Raw genomic sequence first — 17999 nt, forward strand, 5'->3', positions numbered from 1 at the left:
TGGGATTCTTGGAAGATGCTTTAAATAATACATGAACAGACTTTTGCATTTTATTAGACATGGAAAACTTCTACAAAAGAAAAACAACCTCTTTTCTTTTGAACATAAATTGTACAGCTATTTAAGAGGTGAAAAAAACCCAGTGATCTTTTTTCACTGACAGACTACTGCCTCCTTTGACCCAATGATACATAAATGGAAGCTGAAACAGGGATGACCTTTTCCCATGTTTTGTATAGTACTGTTTACATGCTGGTGAGATACTCCACCTGCCAAAACTTGTGCAAAGTCAATACTACTGATGTTTCACAATATTTTTATTATGCAAAATCACAGCAGATACAATAAGGCATGTTAAAAGAATAGATGCTGCCACACTAGTTCTTTTAGCCAGATTTAACAAAGGAGCAAAATGGTATTCAAATCTATACAGCTATTTCTAAAAATTAGTTATTAGAACTACCAAAACCAGCAGTCTACTGCTATTTTTTAAAGAAAAGTAAAGAATCTCAGAATGGTTTGGGTTGGAAGAGATCTTCAGAGGTCACCTAGTCCAAACCCCCCTGCAGTGAGCAGGGACATCCTCAACCAGATCAGGTTGCTCAGAGTCCCATCCAACCTGACCTTGAATGTCTCCAGGGTTGGGGCCTCTACCACCTCTCTGGGCAACCTGTTCCAGTGTTTCACCACACTCATTGTAAAACATTTCTTCCTTATATCCAGTCTAAATCTACCCTTCCTTAGCTTAAAACCATTATTCCTTGTCCTGTCACAACAAGCCTTGCTAAAAAGCTTGTCCACATCCTTCTTATAGGCTCCTTTAAGTCAGTTGAAGAGAATTTTAAAATGCTTAATACCACAGTTGTAAGCTGGTTTTCTATTTTCTAAATTATGTTAGAAATGCTTTTAAGCATTTTACATGAGACTTTGAAAAGCTATGCTTGAAATAAGAGTCAGGAGAGACTGCACTGCACTAAATGGCGATGGCATTATGACTACAGCCATGAAATCTGCAGTTAAAGTGGAGAATGTAGATTCCTTAGAGCCAGCATAGCAAGAAAGAGCAGACCTTTGATATCCTGCTGAGGAGGGGTCCTTCCAATGAATTACAGCCTGAATCTGTAATGTTTTGAAACACGCTGAGGGCTCTCTGCTCTCATCACTGTAAAGACACTGGAAGATGCTCAGCAGTGGTACACTGTACTAGCTAGACAATACCTTGCTGAATTGTGCCTGAACAACTGAATGAAGAAAGCACTTCAGTGACAACAGGTTCCTCCTGAGAAATTACTAGTTAAGGAGGAAAGGAGGGATTATCAGCACAGGGATTGTATGATGTGTGAGGAACTGGGAAAGGAAGGGGCTGGGGACTGATCCCAGACTGTACTGAGAGGGGAACATTAGGCTGGAGGAAAGTCAGAAGTTAAAGATCTTGTGGGTTGTCTTTGGGACATTTCTCAATCTAATTTAGGAATTACAAGCTGGGACTGAATTAATGACATTGTCTGACTACAAAGGAAGGAAGCTTAGTCAATATAGAAGATGATCAAAATACTAAGAAGCCGGACCACCTTTTGGGTTGGAGTAGCAGTGATGCAAAAAATTTAAGCTCATAGACCAGAAATGGGCCTTTTATAACTACGGTGCTATAGGGTTATCAGTTAGAAATGGGAGAAGAAAAGAAAATTTGACCATATTTCTTGACTTACAAATTGTTACAACTAACCATTTAATTTCACCCTGAATCAATCATATATTATAGGATGAACTAAAAGAATTGTTTCCAGTACAGGTAAGGAAACATAACAACGCTGCTGATGTGCCACTGGTGAGTCTTCACACAGACAACACTAAAAGCCTAACACTGACTGGAACAGGAACCGAGAACGGCTACCAGCATGATGTGACAGGAGCCTGAAAGAGCCAGTATTATTTAGCGTGGCAAAAACTACAGCTGCAATTTTGTGACTTTTTAAAAAATGTATTTGCTGCTAAATATCAGGGAGGAAAAAAAGCACGCTGTTTAGGATGATAATCAAACCATTACTGGAATTTGAAACAACTTCCTTTTAGGAATAATGAGGTCCAGGAAACCTAGTGATTAAGATGAAATCTGATAAAATAATGGGATTATATCACAGTCGATGTGACAGTAAAGGCTCACAGACCAGAAGGGACATTCTGGGTCTTGGATCCTTACATCAGAAATGAAAGATCATAAATAGGCTTCTATATGGGATTGTTTTAAATGAGCTGTGCAGGAAATTGGAAGTGAGGTGCAAATGACCTCAAAGGAAAGACATTTTTCTATGGATAGCATAAAGGGAAACTGGTCATGTGGTTTGTGTTATCTCTTTCATCTTACAAAGCCTATGACCCCTTACGAATAACAATTATTTTCTTCCTTAATTTATGCATTGTAGCTAAGCTTCCTGTTGTACCAACAGTATTTTTAAAATGACTTACTCATCCGAGTAAAAAGCAAGGGTTACCTGCCCACCCCCCTAAATTAAAGACACACAAAATAAGAAAACCTTCCTTGTAACCACACGGTAACCCGAGCACAGATGCTTTAAAAGGCCGGCGACACGAGGACCCTTCCAGATGCAGCAGCCATGGCCCCACTGAGCCACCCTGGGGGGGAAATACGTGGAGTCAAGCACACTAGAACCAAGCCTCCCGGCTCTGCTCAGAGACACCTTCCACCTCTCCAAACTGGGAACTTGGGACCAAGCCCGGAGCTCTCCCGCCTTGGGATGCTTTTGGTGGGCAGCTGCATGGCTTGCTGAGGGTGACATCGCAAGTGGTGGATTTGTTCTGATACAGCAACGCAAAGCATCTGTAAACACGGTTAACAACTTAAGCCAGACTTACAGACGCTCCACATTACAAAAAATTTATCAAGATTGTTGTTGGGCCTGGCCCTGATTTTCTGTATTACCTCTTAAAACAAACCCCTCAGACTCCAAAGACACAGGATTCCCTAACATACATGAGTTACCACTCACAATCTGTGTAAAAACAGTAAAAGGTGAAAAACCACTTCTCATGAAAGTGTATAATCCTCAGACTACTAATCCTTAAAAGTTACAGTCCATCTTCTTTTTCATTACATTTACCATTACCAAGGACTATGGGCAAATTCACTCTAAGTGCTAAACTGCTCTCAAATCTCCATTAAAGAATGCAACACTGAGCTGAAGTGGCCTGCAGAACCCTAGCTCTGACTTTTCTCTGCAATCATGCAATAGCATCAACATCTTAATTTCATGACCAGAAGCCACTTGTTTGACATGATATAACATTTAATTCAAAGCAAAGCTGACACTGACAGGATGAGGTAGCTATTCAATATTTTGTTCATCCTCATTATTCAGCATGTAGTCCCAAGGTATTACTTATGGAACACCATCCAAATGTCATCCTCAGTACAGAATAATTCATTATATTATGGACTTCCGTAAAAAAAGAATTAAGCAGCTGAAACTGGGGTCTGCCAAATTAGGCATCCAGGTTTTATTCCCAGGTTGTGTAACCTCTGAGTAAGGTGTGAGGACTTTTAACAAATACTCAGGAGCATAAAGTGAAATAATTGTTCACACTGCTTCAACTGACAATGGGCTGAGTGGCAAGGGGCAGGAAAGCACATGTATTGCCCTCCAAGGCCAAAGCTCCCTTTGCCTGGGGCAGGAACAGCTGCTACAAGAGGGTCTGTTTCATCCACGCCCTATCCAGGAGTCACCTCTGCGTTTGGACCGAAGTGAAGCACCACTGCACCCTGGCATTTTTTCCTGGAGTTTTGCCAACAAGCCCAAAGCAAGCTGTCAGTGGAAATCTCCAAAAGGCTGAGACTCACCCGAAAAATGAATGGCTTTCCAGCAGACCACAGCAATCACCTGTCTGCCCCAAAACTATCCATCTCCAACAAATTTCAAAATCCTGCTGCAAGCCAGGGAGGCACTAGAGCTCCTCAAAATTAAGGATGCATCATTTATTTATTTATATAAGCGAGGGCATAAGTCGGTCTAAATCTAGGGATCACCGCTTCTCTATCCTCAGTAACACCTACCTCAGACCTGTAATTTCACTTTACAGTTATGAGAAGTTTCATTTTGGGGGATCAAATTCTTTCTGCTTTCACCTCTGCCTAACTCCGCATTCATTTAATGCATTATTTCCATTAAGCTCGGGAGAGCTCCCAGCCCGGGGTGTTTTCTGCTGGAGGCCGATCCAGAATGGCACAGCCCAGGATAGCAACCAGTTAAATCTTTTCTAATCCCCGCATTCAGAAATGGTGGCTCACAGCGGCTGGCGTGCAGGAACTGAACAGAGCAGGCAGGCAAGCTCGTATTTCTCTCACCAGGCCAAATTAAGAAAAACAAAACCTGATTTCTCCTTCTCATTTCTCTATTCTTTCTGCTCCCCAATATTTTTCCTCTTTCAAACATTTTTTTTTGAGAAGCTTAATGTTTGGCTGCCTTGTGAAGAAATGGGCACAGTGACAGATGAAAGGCCGTATTCATCGCCTAATTCAGAATAGGGAAAAACCGACTGCTGTGCATTTAAGATTCTAACAACCTTGCAATTTTGTATAGCCGTTTTCCCCAGCTCGTTCTTTTGAAGAAATCTGCTTTTATTCTGTTAATAACTAACCACAGTTGCAGCAGCATGGATCCGATTAGCAGTTCTTACGCTACAAAGGAGAGGGGGGGGAGGGCTGTGAACAGGGTTGCCAATTTGTCCACCTGGGTCCCCAGGAGAAAGATTAGATGAGGCGCTTGCTCCTTTCTTCCCCACTTGCTCGCTGCTCTGCACTAGACAAGACCTCTTCAAAGCTCAGCCACTGACTTCATTTTCCCTTTTTTTCCCCCTCTAAAGTCTCATTTAACCGCCCCTCCGCATGTTTTGCACTCTGTGTCACCACGTCCCTCCAAAGCGACAGCGTGAATTGGGATGAGAGGGGCTGGGAGAGGCTGTGGCTGCAGCTTTGCCCAGCGCTTTCACTCACACCTCTGCGGGGCCTCTGAATTGGCTTTAGATTTCGTAAATTGTATTTTCTTATATTTGTGCAAATTGTTGGAAAAAAGCGTCCATGTTCTTTAGGGAATGATCCAAACCCTGTAATCATACTGTGTTTTTTTTACTCTGTCCTTTTCAGCCTTTCACAAAAATGATAGTTTTGCTTGCATTTATACTGAAGTAGAAGCTTGCAAAGGGTTACACGGATTTAGTCACTCGTAATTACTTGGGACATGACATTACATGTTTGTTCATGCAAAAAGCATATGCTTTAGCTAGAGAAAAAATAGTCTCAATTTCTTTATAAAATGTCAATTAACCAAAATATAAAATGGTAATTGATGCAAGTGCTAACTATCTAAAAGCTCTTAACAAAGGACAGTGTCGTATTTCTTCCTTATATTTGGCTGATTTCTTCCTTATGGAAATGAAACCTACCCCGTAACACACCTGAAACTTAAAACTTCAGAATTTCATTTAGGGAGCAAATCCAAGTTCCAAAAGGAATAATTTTGCATTAGCAATGTTCATTGTCTAGACTGAATTTATAACTATAAGGAGAGTTTTTCTCTAAGCTGTTCTTCATTGTGCCTACTATTTTTAAGAGCCTGAGAAACACAACAAATGTAGCAGACAAATTCTGGTACTTGCCACCTAATAAAAAGGTAACCTCAAGTCCTAATTTTAACAAAACCATCTATCAACTTTCATTTATAATATCTGCAGTGTGAAAACATCCAAGATGCTGAAGAAAGGATGAATATGAACTGAAATTCCTATTTCCTGTCTGTATTTCTTTTCCCTTGATTCAGCTACACGTAAGAATCGCTCAGAGTAAATAGTCATCATCAGGTGGCATTAACTCGAAATATCAGCAGCAATGGAGTTTCACTCCTCTCTACTTCTCCTGACTTCCTCAAGTTCAGGCAAGCAGGTGGAAACTGGAGCTGCTCTGGTATGTGGCAATGAACTCTTTTGCTAGTCCTGCCTGCTACTTCTCATACTAGTTCACTGCCTGTGATTAATGGGCGTTTTAGTAGCAAAATGTATGTGCTCTCATTAGTACTATCCTCAGAAGGAACAAACTCTCAGACAATCTAGTTTTCTTACTGCGTTATATTGCATACTACACAGCCCCGGTCTCAACGGTTCTCAGGGCCGGGCGAGAAAAGGGCAACTTGAATGCATAAAGTACAAAAGCACCTTGAGGCAAAGCCGCTTCCAAAACCCATTTGGTGGGTCTGATCTTCCCAAAGACAAGATCTATCATGCCATATTTCATCTTGCCCGACAACGATAAGCTCCAAAGAGCAATTCTTCATGTATTTTTCATCAACTGAGAACTTTCATCCAGCCGGCTCCCTCCGCAAGGTCACGCGTGCCATGCGCCTCTCGCGCAGTCTGCAGACACCAACTCGTGTGTCAGCTTCTGTTTGGAAGGGGAAGTATCAGCGTTAGCAACCCCTGGTTATACCATTTATAAACATGCAGATGTGGATTATTAAAGATTAATGCATTTTGGGATTGGTGTCGGCAACCGAAACCAATTCTGTTCTTCATTAGTCAACGACAACCCACATCACCCTGTTGTGGAAGAGAAATCAAAGGTGTGAGCGTGAGTTGAGAATAAGTGATGAAACTGATTACTAAGAAACTTAACGGCTGTAATCAATCAACACATCACAATAATTTGAGTCCACTGTTATCTGGAGAAGGGGAGCAAACAGAAAAGCTCGCTGTCGGAGCAAGTTGCTCTTTCGTGTTTGCTTTCCAAAACCCCTCTTTGCAATCTGACTTCCGTATCTACCGACAGAACAATGCTGTCAAAGGGCCATCTGAATCTTTCAAGCCACAGCCCAATCTGCATAAATTCTGACCCTAAGGAAGAGAGAGAATATCCTGCTTTTCATTAAATTTTTAAAAAATTATTATCTGGAGGTACTGAAAAAGTTCTTCTTTTGAGGCTAAACGGCTGTTTTCTAGCTGGCCCAGAATTAATTCAAGCCATCTTGGCAATCGCTCAGGTTCCTTCTAAGGAGGGACGCACCACGTACCTGTCTAGTCAAGTTTGACACTAACTATGAAGCATGAAAGCTGCTTTAAATATCTCTAATGACAGTGATACACAGTCCACAGAAACACTGAAAACTGCAACAGCCTATCCCACCACAAAAATCAAACCACCTCCGACATTTACACTCTGTGTTATCTAGGTATAGCAACCATGTGCCAACAACAACAGCAAAAAGTGCTGGAAACACGAGAGGCTTTTCCCATTCGCCCATCAATCACTGCTTAGTATTGCAAAGGACAAGGAGTGAAAGACAATCTTTTAACTTATGATAAAACGCAAATTAATGCTCTGTTTGGCAACACAGGAACCTATGTTTGTGTAGCCAAATAATAACAATAGAACAAAAAACCTTAAACGTTCAAAACCAAATAAACACTAATAAATTTCTGGACAAAAACATATGTGGGTTGAGCAGAAAAGTTAGAAAGAAATGCACAGGTTAATGATTAAATGTAAACAATAATTGTACAAGGATGTCCTTAAAGTATACATCTAAAACTAACAACAAACATACCTGTCAAGTCTTGGCTGCTGTGGTTAAGTGCATTTGAATTTTGTTGTGTGAACCAGAGCACACGCATAATTATGCAAAGATTTTAATTGGATTTCAACAGCCGTCATACCCGAGGTGGATTTGCACCAGCATGGGGCTACCAGTGACACACAGGGCAAGAAGGAAGAAGCGGCCTGCGGTATGCGTGTTGCCGTGCCGACCTTCAGCAATCGCCAGGATGGTGGAAATGGGCCCGGTAGGAATTGACACAAAGGACAAACCAGGAGTGGGGCAGAGCACATCCCCAGGATGGGGACGTGGCCTTTTGGGGCGGTTTACATGAAGGTTTTGAAGGTGCTGGATGACCCTCACTGCTGTGCTCCCCGGACACCCTGCAGGATGCTCAGGGCATAGGGCAGAAATGTTCATCACTGGCTCACAGAGCAATTAAATGCCAGAACTAAAATGTGTGACTTTCAAATATAAATTGGATATTATGCAACTGAAAGTACTTAAAACTAAAAGGCAAAAACTACCCCTCGAAAATAACTACCAAGGGCACGCTGGTTTTGGTGATTTATTGTTCTTCTATCTGATGCTTAATGTACAGCTGATGAAAGCTACCAGGATGATGGTGCTGGAATATGAAACCCTCTGTGGTGAGGAAAACAGAAGAGGAGGCACTTGAACAGCGTGTCTCTGCTCATTTCAGCTCCTGCACCTGCTCTGGGAAGACCACCTCTGCAGAGGAGGGCGTCTTCTTTATCTCCCTGGGCAGACTGCAAGTATGACAGCAGTTTTGATAGCACCTTTTGGGACACGGGCTCTCCTCAAGAAACAGATTGAGACTATTTACTTATTTCACGAAGCCGTGAGACAACAGATTATTCATCAGTTGTGACCTGGGCTGAATTCTAATAGGTATCACACAGGTTAGATGCTCCATATGCTAGAAGCAATGCCTCGAGCTAGAGCACCTTATCATTTGCTTATTTTTCCTCTTGTCAAAAGACAGAGAAACTCCAAAGGTTGTTCAAACCCTTCAAAAGAAAGGGTTTTAAACTACCGCTCTGTGAAACATTCATGTATTTCATTTGGAAGCATTCCAGATCTGCAAAACTGCTGAATAGATGTTTTGTGCGCTAGCAGTGATTAAGAACACAGCTACGTCAATGGCATTTTGTGTTTTGTTTTTTCCTGGTCCGGATGCCAGTGAACAGCATGCATCTTCCCTGCAACAAGCTGTTGCAAGATTTCTGCCTCCGGAGAAGCCAAGGGGGAAATATTGATAGATGTGTTAAAATAATCTTTTTAGACAGAGGGATCATATCCATTTTACAAAGACATAATCCCCTTTGTTGATTCAAAATTGTTTTAGGGTATTTGGAAAATTTTAACAAAAAATTACAGTATTACATATTCACTTTTATATGGTAGTCTTCTCTCCCTCAAATGATGTTTGAGAAGAGTCCATGCCGTGTACCATGGCAGTATTGGTGGTCAATGGAGTAACCATGTGGAACAGCTCAATCCTAAGCAAAGCATTTTTCCAAATTCTTGTTTAAAACAAGATCTGCCTGATCAGTTTGTCTTACTGCAGCCACTTCTGGAACCAGTTCAACTCTTAGGCTTCTCCTTTTAAAAGGCATGAAAGAAAGCATCACTCCTACTCAGATTTCTGCATTAAAAAGTCCTTTTGGACTACGATAGACTATTGCTCATTTTTTGTCTTCTCTCAGCATTTCAGTCGCTCATGGACTAACATCCACACATTGACTAAGATACACACCAAGGGAAGGTTTTCTGTACAGCTCTCTCTGAGCACCACCCCATTCCCCTCTTGTTCCATTTTTGCCTGGAGTGCTTGCTGCAATTCTGAAGGGTCCTAGATTTCAAGCGAGTTAGCCTGAATCAGTACAGGAGGGGAAGACCTCCAGGTTTGCAGAAAGTACAGTTGATGACCAAACGGAACACATAAATTGACTAATATAATTATCAGAATCAAAAATTTGGGGTCTTTCTAATCAGAGGTGGGTGCTGACCGCTGGTTTGTATAAATTAAGATGACCGGAAATAACATTCCTAAGTGAGAGCATCCACATGTAGATTTCTACCTGAAAATTGTAACTCCAGCTGTATCCAAGCCCCTTGGTGAAATATGACATCCACACAATTGTAATACAAATGCAATTGATGCTTAACAGAGTGAAAATAAGCTTGCTTGTTCAGAAAATAAATGTAACGCACTAAAAGCACAAGTCAAAATACTGATCTGTGTGAAAAAAATACCTATACATATTTCTAAAGACAGCATTTGCTATTCATTATCAGTATAGCATACCCTTCCCTTCTATACAGATAAAAATTGCAGCAGAGGTTTAAAACTAACAGAATCTATTAACTTGTACAAAATCTGCTTGTCCATCATGAGTAAAGGGATTCCTGGCCTATCAGCAATCTGCCACAGAACTCTTAATATTAAAAATTTTTGCTGCTTACACCGCAAGGGAGAAAGAGCTGACAAAAGCCTTTGGCCAGTGAGATCAAAACTGGGGATGGGGGGAGAAAGGGGAGTTCAGCTTATTTACATTTTTGCTTTGTTAGTAAACTGGAATGGCTGGAGCAGGAGGGAAAGGGAAAAAAAAAGAGAGAAAAGTGAAATTAACAGCCACTAAATCTTCTGGCAACAGCAGTGCATTTTGATGATGTGCTGCGTCAGCTTCCACTAATGGTTTAATGGTTCAGGGTTGAATCAGGCACAGTTCAAGACCCAAAGCAGTGCAGGGCATCACATCTCATTCTTTGGAAGAATATGTACTCTAATTACGAAGACGGCTACAAAATAAAGACATCAGGATTTCTGGCAAAGCAGAATAACGATCTGCTTAACAGGAAATCAGAATGCCATTACGGTTCTCTAAAAGAAATCACAAAAGCGTAGGATTTCAGACCTGTAATGAAATGTGTGTCCGAACGAAAAGTGTTATCATTTTGAGAGAAAACTATTTTTCTGAACAAAACCCATCCCAGTTGTTTTTTCTGCTCTTAGGGGTTCATCTCCCTGGTCTACTCCAGTAACGTAAATGGAAACAAAGGCTGTGTTTGTGTGTGCCACTTACCACACAGAATACCCGTTCAGCACTTCAGAGAGCACGGGAAGGAAACGCCTGCTGAGCGAGGGACATGCCAATGTCACTGCTGCCTGTGCCAGCCCGTCCCCGTCACATTCGCGGCGTGCGGCAGAGAGCAGCGCAGGGCGGCAGGCTGGCGGTGGGGTGGGAGAGAGTTTCAACGTGCAGGGCAAGAGAAGCAGCCGTTCGGGAGGTTTCAGAGGGGGCTGTTTGTCTGTCTGCCCTTTTGATGTTAAATTAGTCTTCAATTTTGTTGCAAGGAAGGAGGCATTGGGAAAAGGATGCTTCTCTTCCACTAAACCCTGGAAAAGCAACACCTTGATTTTAACGGCCTTCCCACCAAGAACCCCCTGCAACATTTTGGCTTTCCCCAGTCATAGCTATCAGCAACACAACAGCTGCTCATTTTACAATGACTTGCCGGAGAGAGAATGATTGAAAGAGCCAATCTATGTCACACGGAGAAGCTGTGGCACAACATCGCGGGAGGTAATAGGAGAGGAATGAGGTCAGAACAAACAAGAGTAGGGTGAGAACGGAGAGGAAAATAGCAGCGAGGAAAATTATTGAAGGCGAGACGCCGTACTACACAGTCTATGTTTAAAAATGGCCAGAACCCACATGCTGCAAACAGCCACAGAAATGCAAACAAGCTCCGTGCTACTTTTTCACAGGGTCTCATGAATATGGCTGATGAAAAAAGCTACCAGAACCCTAGCAACGAAGCACAGTGGCGGGAATACACTTAGGTGAAAGCAGAGTCTAATTCATACAGCTTGAAAGGCACAGCACCCAGTGGCATCCCACCACTTGCAGGATTTTAAATAGCAGCCTTGCCCGTGTGTCCTTTCGTAGGTTGAGAATCGCAGCAGCAGCAGCAGCAATGGTACTGCAGCTGCCCGGCTCCCCTTCGGAGAGCGCTGCATCAGCTCATGCCTGGGAGCTCACCTTTACCAAACAGCCGCAGAGATCAGGAGCTCGCCCACGCCGGGGCGATTTTGATTTAGTGTCATTCATAAAAATCCCTCCTGAGGAAAAGCTGCTTTTGTGTTACTGCAGCAGACCAGAAAACCACCATGCAAAATGGTGGCACGGTTTGTGCGAAGAGGCCATAGTTTTCATGAGGCCGGTCACAAAAACGAGCTTTTGGGCTCAGCTGAAGTGATGAAGCGACTCTGACCCTGACCTTTAGGCCCACGCCCCTTCTATTTTTACCCCACAGGAATCAACTGGTTTCACAAAAGTTACTGCTTTCCCCTATGCACTGCCTTGTTCCCATCCTTATCTATCACGGCTACAACAGAGCTATTTTACACGTCACGACATTCTTCCCCTATTCAGCAATCGAGCTGCTAAAATGCAAATCCATTTACCTGCCTTAATTTGACTGTGGGAAAACGTCACCTTTCCAGCTAGGTGGGCTGTCTGACTTTACAACAGCAATGGGCTTCTACACTGCGTACTGAAAAATACACTGCAAATACAAAGCTACCACACTGCACAAAATGCAAATGCTCCGCTTACTCCCCTTTGCTTACCGAGTTTAACCTCTGTATACAAACAGGCACCAACACTTCACACAGATACCTTTGTACTCAATACTCAAACGCACGCTACCCACTGAATTTTAACCTGCGTTTGGTTTACAGCACATCTAATGAAAAGGCACCACTGGTTTTGTTTCTTTTAACTGAGCTCCATGTCGAATTTTTTGTGGTTTTGTCAGCAACTGATGTTATCCGTGGGGAAATGTCAGCACTCTTGTACTCTCAGGAATTCCCCTGTTATTAAAAGTGCCAGAAAACAATCAAAAGCTTGAGCATCAGAAAGAGAATAAACTCATCTGAAACACAAAATAACACATTGCTGCCGGACCTTCTGCAAGTTAACCTGCCAGATGGGTGGGACAAGGGAAGAACTGGAATTAATGCATGCCTTTTCCTTTTCTTCTTCTGGGTATCTTAACACATTTCCACAAACTTCTGAATGTACACACGTGACCGAGTGTCGTACCCCATCTGGCACAAGAGAGCGAGTGGCAAGCGTGCCACTGGCATTTCACTCATTACTGGTGGGGCAAGATTCCTAGTAACTTGTTGACCTTTGCAAATATTAAGAAATATCTCTTACAATATTCTGTACACATGTCCAAAATTAAATTATTGCAATACAAGGCTGGAGAATCTCTGCCTCATCCTACAGGACAGAAACCACCATACAAGTCCAAGAGCCAAAACCAGCAAAAATACACAGTAATACCAAGAAAGGGACCCTTTAAATAATGCAGAGAAGTATGTGACAGATGACACACAAACCAAATACAAAAATTACGATCAACTATTCGCACTGGTCGATGAAAAAGGTATTTATCAAACACCCATGCAGAGTCAAGCTCAGAATTTTGAGCGCTCCAAGGTCTTGGCAGCTAAAATTTAGGTGGAATTTGCCTACATCTGAAGTATGCATATTTTGCAGAAAAAGGCCCTTAAAATGTCGCATTCTCATAAAATAAATGAATTTGGAATGCAGAAGTATTTATTGATTTAATAAAGTCCTCTATGGGTTTAATTCTGTTTGCTGGAGCCAACTTACCTGGAATACTCGCTGGAGAAATGGGGCCAGATCTCGACTGGTTGCTTCCGACGGGAGAGCCCACGGGGGAAGGCGATGGGCCCCCGGGGATGCCAGAGAGATGCGGAGAAGCATGAGGGGAGAATGGAGACTGTGCAGGGTTGCTCTGCTCCCCTTGGCTGCTCGTGGAGCCTGAGGCGCTGACAGCTGAGCTCAGGGTCGCTTCAGTTCCAGTCGGCAAGTCGTCAATGGATCCAGATAAATCCTAAGGAGAAAGGGAAAAAGAATGTAAGTAGTGGTAGGAATTAATACTCAGGCCACAAGAATCGAGAGCTGGCATGGTGACGAGGTCCATTTGTTTATTTACTGCAGCAGATAACCAAGAGGGTGTCTTTAAATGTTGGTGCATGTAGCTAAAGGATGGCAGAACACGAGGATAGTATGTACAATTCTCCGCTTAATCTCTAATTCTTTCGAGAAAAAGAACAAGCAAGGGCACCAAATGAATTGGAACCAAATTCACTCAACATTGAACTTAACCTTTTCCATCTGGATTAAGCTTTCAGAATTAATCCCACAAATTCTGCCTGAGCATACTAGAACTAATGAAAATGATACATCAGTTTCACTTTCACACAGTATTTCATTTGGGGTTTGCTACCATTACTATCACAGCTTACACACTTCACTCTTCAAACCAGCACCAAAACGAGAGAAGAAGGGTGTAAAATATGCAGCCCTTGCACTGCTCACGTGCAGCTCCTTCACCTTGCACAAGTGACACGTGAAGAAGCCCTGCCCTCAGCAGCAGCATGGGACCTGCTGGTCACCTAGAATCAAGGAGGGCTGCTCCTGTGTTTCCATCAAACACCAGTTTAACCAGGGAACAATTCACAGCTTCTCTTCGATTTCATTTGTATACGCAAAACAGTTGCTTCATTTTCAGTTCGTAACCCATTGCCTGAGTAGCACAAAAAGAACTGGGCTCTGCCCAAGCAACGAGCTCATGAAGCAAGGCCTTACCGCTGCCTAATTTTCATTAAAAAAGCAGCTATTTTTACAAGTTACAGAACTTGGACAAAATGCAAAGCTGTGTATTTGGAGCAAGAGTGCGGCCTGACTTTGACAACCTCTGTTCATGAGGGAGGCCCAGAGCCAGCCTCCCCAAACACACAGAAATAGCCAGACTTCCAAGGCATGGCAAGAGTACGATTAATAGTTTAAACACCAATAACATTCTTTAAAAGCCACCTAGAATGCTATGTGTTATTCTTGTGCATAAGGGTCATAAATACAACCCAGCTGACTTAGCTCTCTGCAGGACACCTTGCAGACCTTATTTCCAACGAATTTCCAGGAATACTTCAGGCACAACTCTCACCACAGGTTAATTTTTCTTTTTCTGACAAGCACAAAATTGTATGTGTATTTCATCAGGCAAATGAAAAGCAAAAATTAAGTTTGAAACCTCAATCTGTGTGTGGACTCTGCATTTACCCAACAGTAGACTTCCAAATCCCTGCAAATGGAAACTTAATTGCAAAATGGGCAATAAACTATTTTCATTGTTTCTTTCTTGAAACTATTAACTGTGGAAAATGTAAACAAGAAATAACACCGTTCGATACTGTATAAAGCAATGCTAGAGATTTTTCACAGTAGAATGTATTGGGCAAACAGGTAAGCAATTACTGCTTTTCCATACATAATACGGTATCCCTCTAAATGGAATCAAATCGCTGCTGTCGTGATGGGTAACAAATGCTGCAGGAAGTGCTGATAAAACAAATGCTGCTGAAAAGCATATAATAAACCCCTGAAAACTGAATGTAGCAGAATGGAGCCTATTCTAAAGGGATACAAATTCTGCAATAAAAAAACCAAGACAGATAGGCACCCAACCGATAGGAGATACAGAAAACAGAGGGCTTTACATTTAGAATAACAAAGATTTTAAAAGGGCGCCTGGATTAAAGCTTTCATTTGTTTTGGCAAGCCATGAAGTACTCGAAAAACAAACAAGCCAAAATGATGAAAATCCATGAGGCAGTTAGCACTGCCCGTGATGAAGTGATCTGCTGTTCAGAGACCACGGCAACATCTGGCCGTTACCCACAGCATCTCCCCGAGTACACATGGGGAAGAAGGTGGTGAGAAGGAAGTTTGCTTTCCCCATCGGGTCGCGCTTGACCTCTCCAGTCCCCACAGGGGTGGAGCGACTGAAAGTCCCAGGAGTTTCCTCATGTGCTCGGCGTCAGTGCTGGGATTTCCTCCCCGCACTGGGGAACTTCGCAATTGCTGAACTCATCCACCGAGGAGGCCACGGCGGTGTTCGCCCATCAGCCCCAGCACGAAATCTGGCCGTGACATTGCTCTCAGGACAGCACCTCTGAATGCCCGGGCTGTGCCACACCACCTTTAATCTGCGTTACAGCCGGCTAAAATGGGAAATATCAGCCATTCTGCGCAGGGTGGTTTGCAGATTGTTGCTCTGTATTTTTTGTTAGCGTACACTTAATGGCCTCACCTAGTCTTCTAAGGTAGAAAGCCTGCGTAGGCGAGTGACTGAGAAACTTCCAGCACATAAAGGCTTTAGAAACACCTCTGTTATCCACAAAAGCTAATTGGGAAATTAAAGAGAAGGAGAAGAAAGACTTTATGTGAAGCACCCGGACAGAAAGAGCAGAAGTCGACTTGCTGTTTTCCTATTATCAGTATTTTAATGCTAGCTTTTACTTCGGTGTAACAGCACAGTAATGAAGTCATGTGCAATTTCCACATCACAAACAGTTATTTATATAGAAGATACTGTACATGTACACATTATATACATAAATTACATGGATATACTTGCATTTACTTAGCATATCCCTATGTAAAGCTATTAAAAAGCCTACTAATAAGAGAAATTCACAGCGGTTTAAGCACACAGCCTAGTTAACAAAGAAGCTCTGTAACTAATACTCCTCTGGAGGACAATTTAGTCAGCAGGGGACCAACTCTATTCTTCTTTTATAAGTACTATCAGATCTATGATGCCTGTAAAGAACAGAGAGACCTTACTTACTGCATCTCATTCAAACCAAGGCACCTTCAAGCTACACTGCCTCCATTTATCTTGTTGGAAAGCTGGCAGGTTAGGTAATTGCTGGGATTCTTTTAAGGGGCTGAAGTCCCCATACCCTAAGGCATGCCTTAAATTTTGCCTCTTTTCAGAGGCTTTTTCTGGAAAGCGCTTGTTTCTTCCAGTCAAACATAGCAAGTCTAGAATTACCAGAAATCTCTTATACAGATCTGTTTCTTGTAGAGTAATCATATTATTCTTGTCTGTTGTACTGCTGTATTTTCAAATGTGGCACCAAATCTAAGGAAAAATGAAGGATAAAATAATTTTTTTCCCCTGTCACAAATCCGTATCACAGTTCTGTATCCTCTGTGCCAGCTTTACATGCTGCATTATTCAGGACATCCCAACCAGCTTTCAAAGTTCATTTCTAGATAATAATACCTTGATTACAAACGGAAATGTCCCTGAGCAGATTTATCTCTTTTAGCCAAGTGTCTTATCTCTGGCTATCTTCACTCCTAGCCTCACCTTCCACCCATGCACAACCTTGATTCTTGTCCCTCTGACAAGTACAAGAGCTAAAACGAACAGGATCACATTGTGCTTGGGATTATAATGTTATGCCTTCCTGGTGGCATGATCTTATCGGACTGACAGGAGAGGCACTCTTGAAATAGCACACCAATTTACTACTGCGACGTGGCCAGCGAGAGGTAGAAGGCCGCAAACTGCTTATACAGAGCCAGGAAACCCAAAGTAACTTTCAGAGAAAGCACGAGAAAAAATTTACAACCATGCATTTATCAGAAAATAATGTTAACTTACCCAAGAAATATACCTAGATCAAATAAACAGCAAAAAGGAGACTACAGTAACTCGATCATACCACCACAGTTTTACATGCAGAGTATGACAGGATTAGAGCATTCACCACGGAGCAAAAATTTACACTGCAAACACTTCACGCTGCTGCTGGTTTTGCTCAGGAGTGCCTCAGTGGACATAAAACAAGATTTTACTAATGGGATCCCCTGCTAAATACCTACCATTGGAAAATGATGAGCACCTTCTCTGAAATGAGTAAAAAGGGAAAGCAGGTAACTAGTACCTTGCTAACTGAGCTCCTACACCACTAAATAACACCCCAAGTTCGCTGTAGTTTGGGGCTCTCTCGCAGGGGCTGTGTGAAGCGTACATGGGATTTATTTAAACTTCCCAACTATTGCCTGTCAGTTCCTTTATGCTCCAGGATTGGAAGAAAAGCAGAGGGATTTTGTAGATATTAAAATTAAAGACACACAAAACCTCCCGGCCTCCAAGAAGCTGAAAATCCCAGACTCTACCCTACCACCTGTTTTGCTAGCACGAATCCGAGAGCTACGCATAGGCAACTGCACCAACCAAGCGGCTGCAGGATCAAAGCCCTGCTCGCTCCATTCAGGCCTTTCTATGGTGTTTTTATTAGGATGGAGGATGGCGCTGCTCAAAAGACAGGATCCTGCATGAAATATCCATCTCCTTAACGTGAATCACCACTTTAGAAGCAAAATTATATATACACGCAAACATATTTTACGTGTAAGTATGTAAATATACATTCGAGCAGGCATACAGTCTGCTATTGTTTTGGAGCCATGGGGGATT

The 17999-nt window shown here is 42.4% G+C and overlaps 1 protein-coding gene across 1 annotated transcript in view; it reads right to left on the reverse strand.

Annotated features, from left to right (window-relative positions):
• Positions 1 to 13553, reverse strand: part of LOC104542752 (AT-rich interactive domain-containing protein 1B-like) — a gene marked incomplete at both ends in the record, with an annotated part of 73923 nt that extends 60370 nt beyond the window's left edge. Inside the window, one exon of the mRNA XM_010187161.1 lies at positions 13310 to 13553. Coding sequence (XP_010185463.1) covers positions 13310 to 13553 — 244 coding nt within the window. The remainder of the gene's footprint in view (positions 1 to 13309) is intronic.
• Positions 13554 to 17999: the final 4446 nt, after the last annotated feature.

Source organism: Mesitornis unicolor, unplaced genomic scaffold (assembly GCF_000695765.1).
Source record: "Mesitornis unicolor isolate BGI_N332 unplaced genomic scaffold, ASM69576v1 scaffold50546, whole genome shotgun sequence".
Lineage (NCBI taxonomy): Eukaryota > Metazoa > Chordata > Aves > Mesitornithiformes > Mesitornithidae > Mesitornis > Mesitornis unicolor.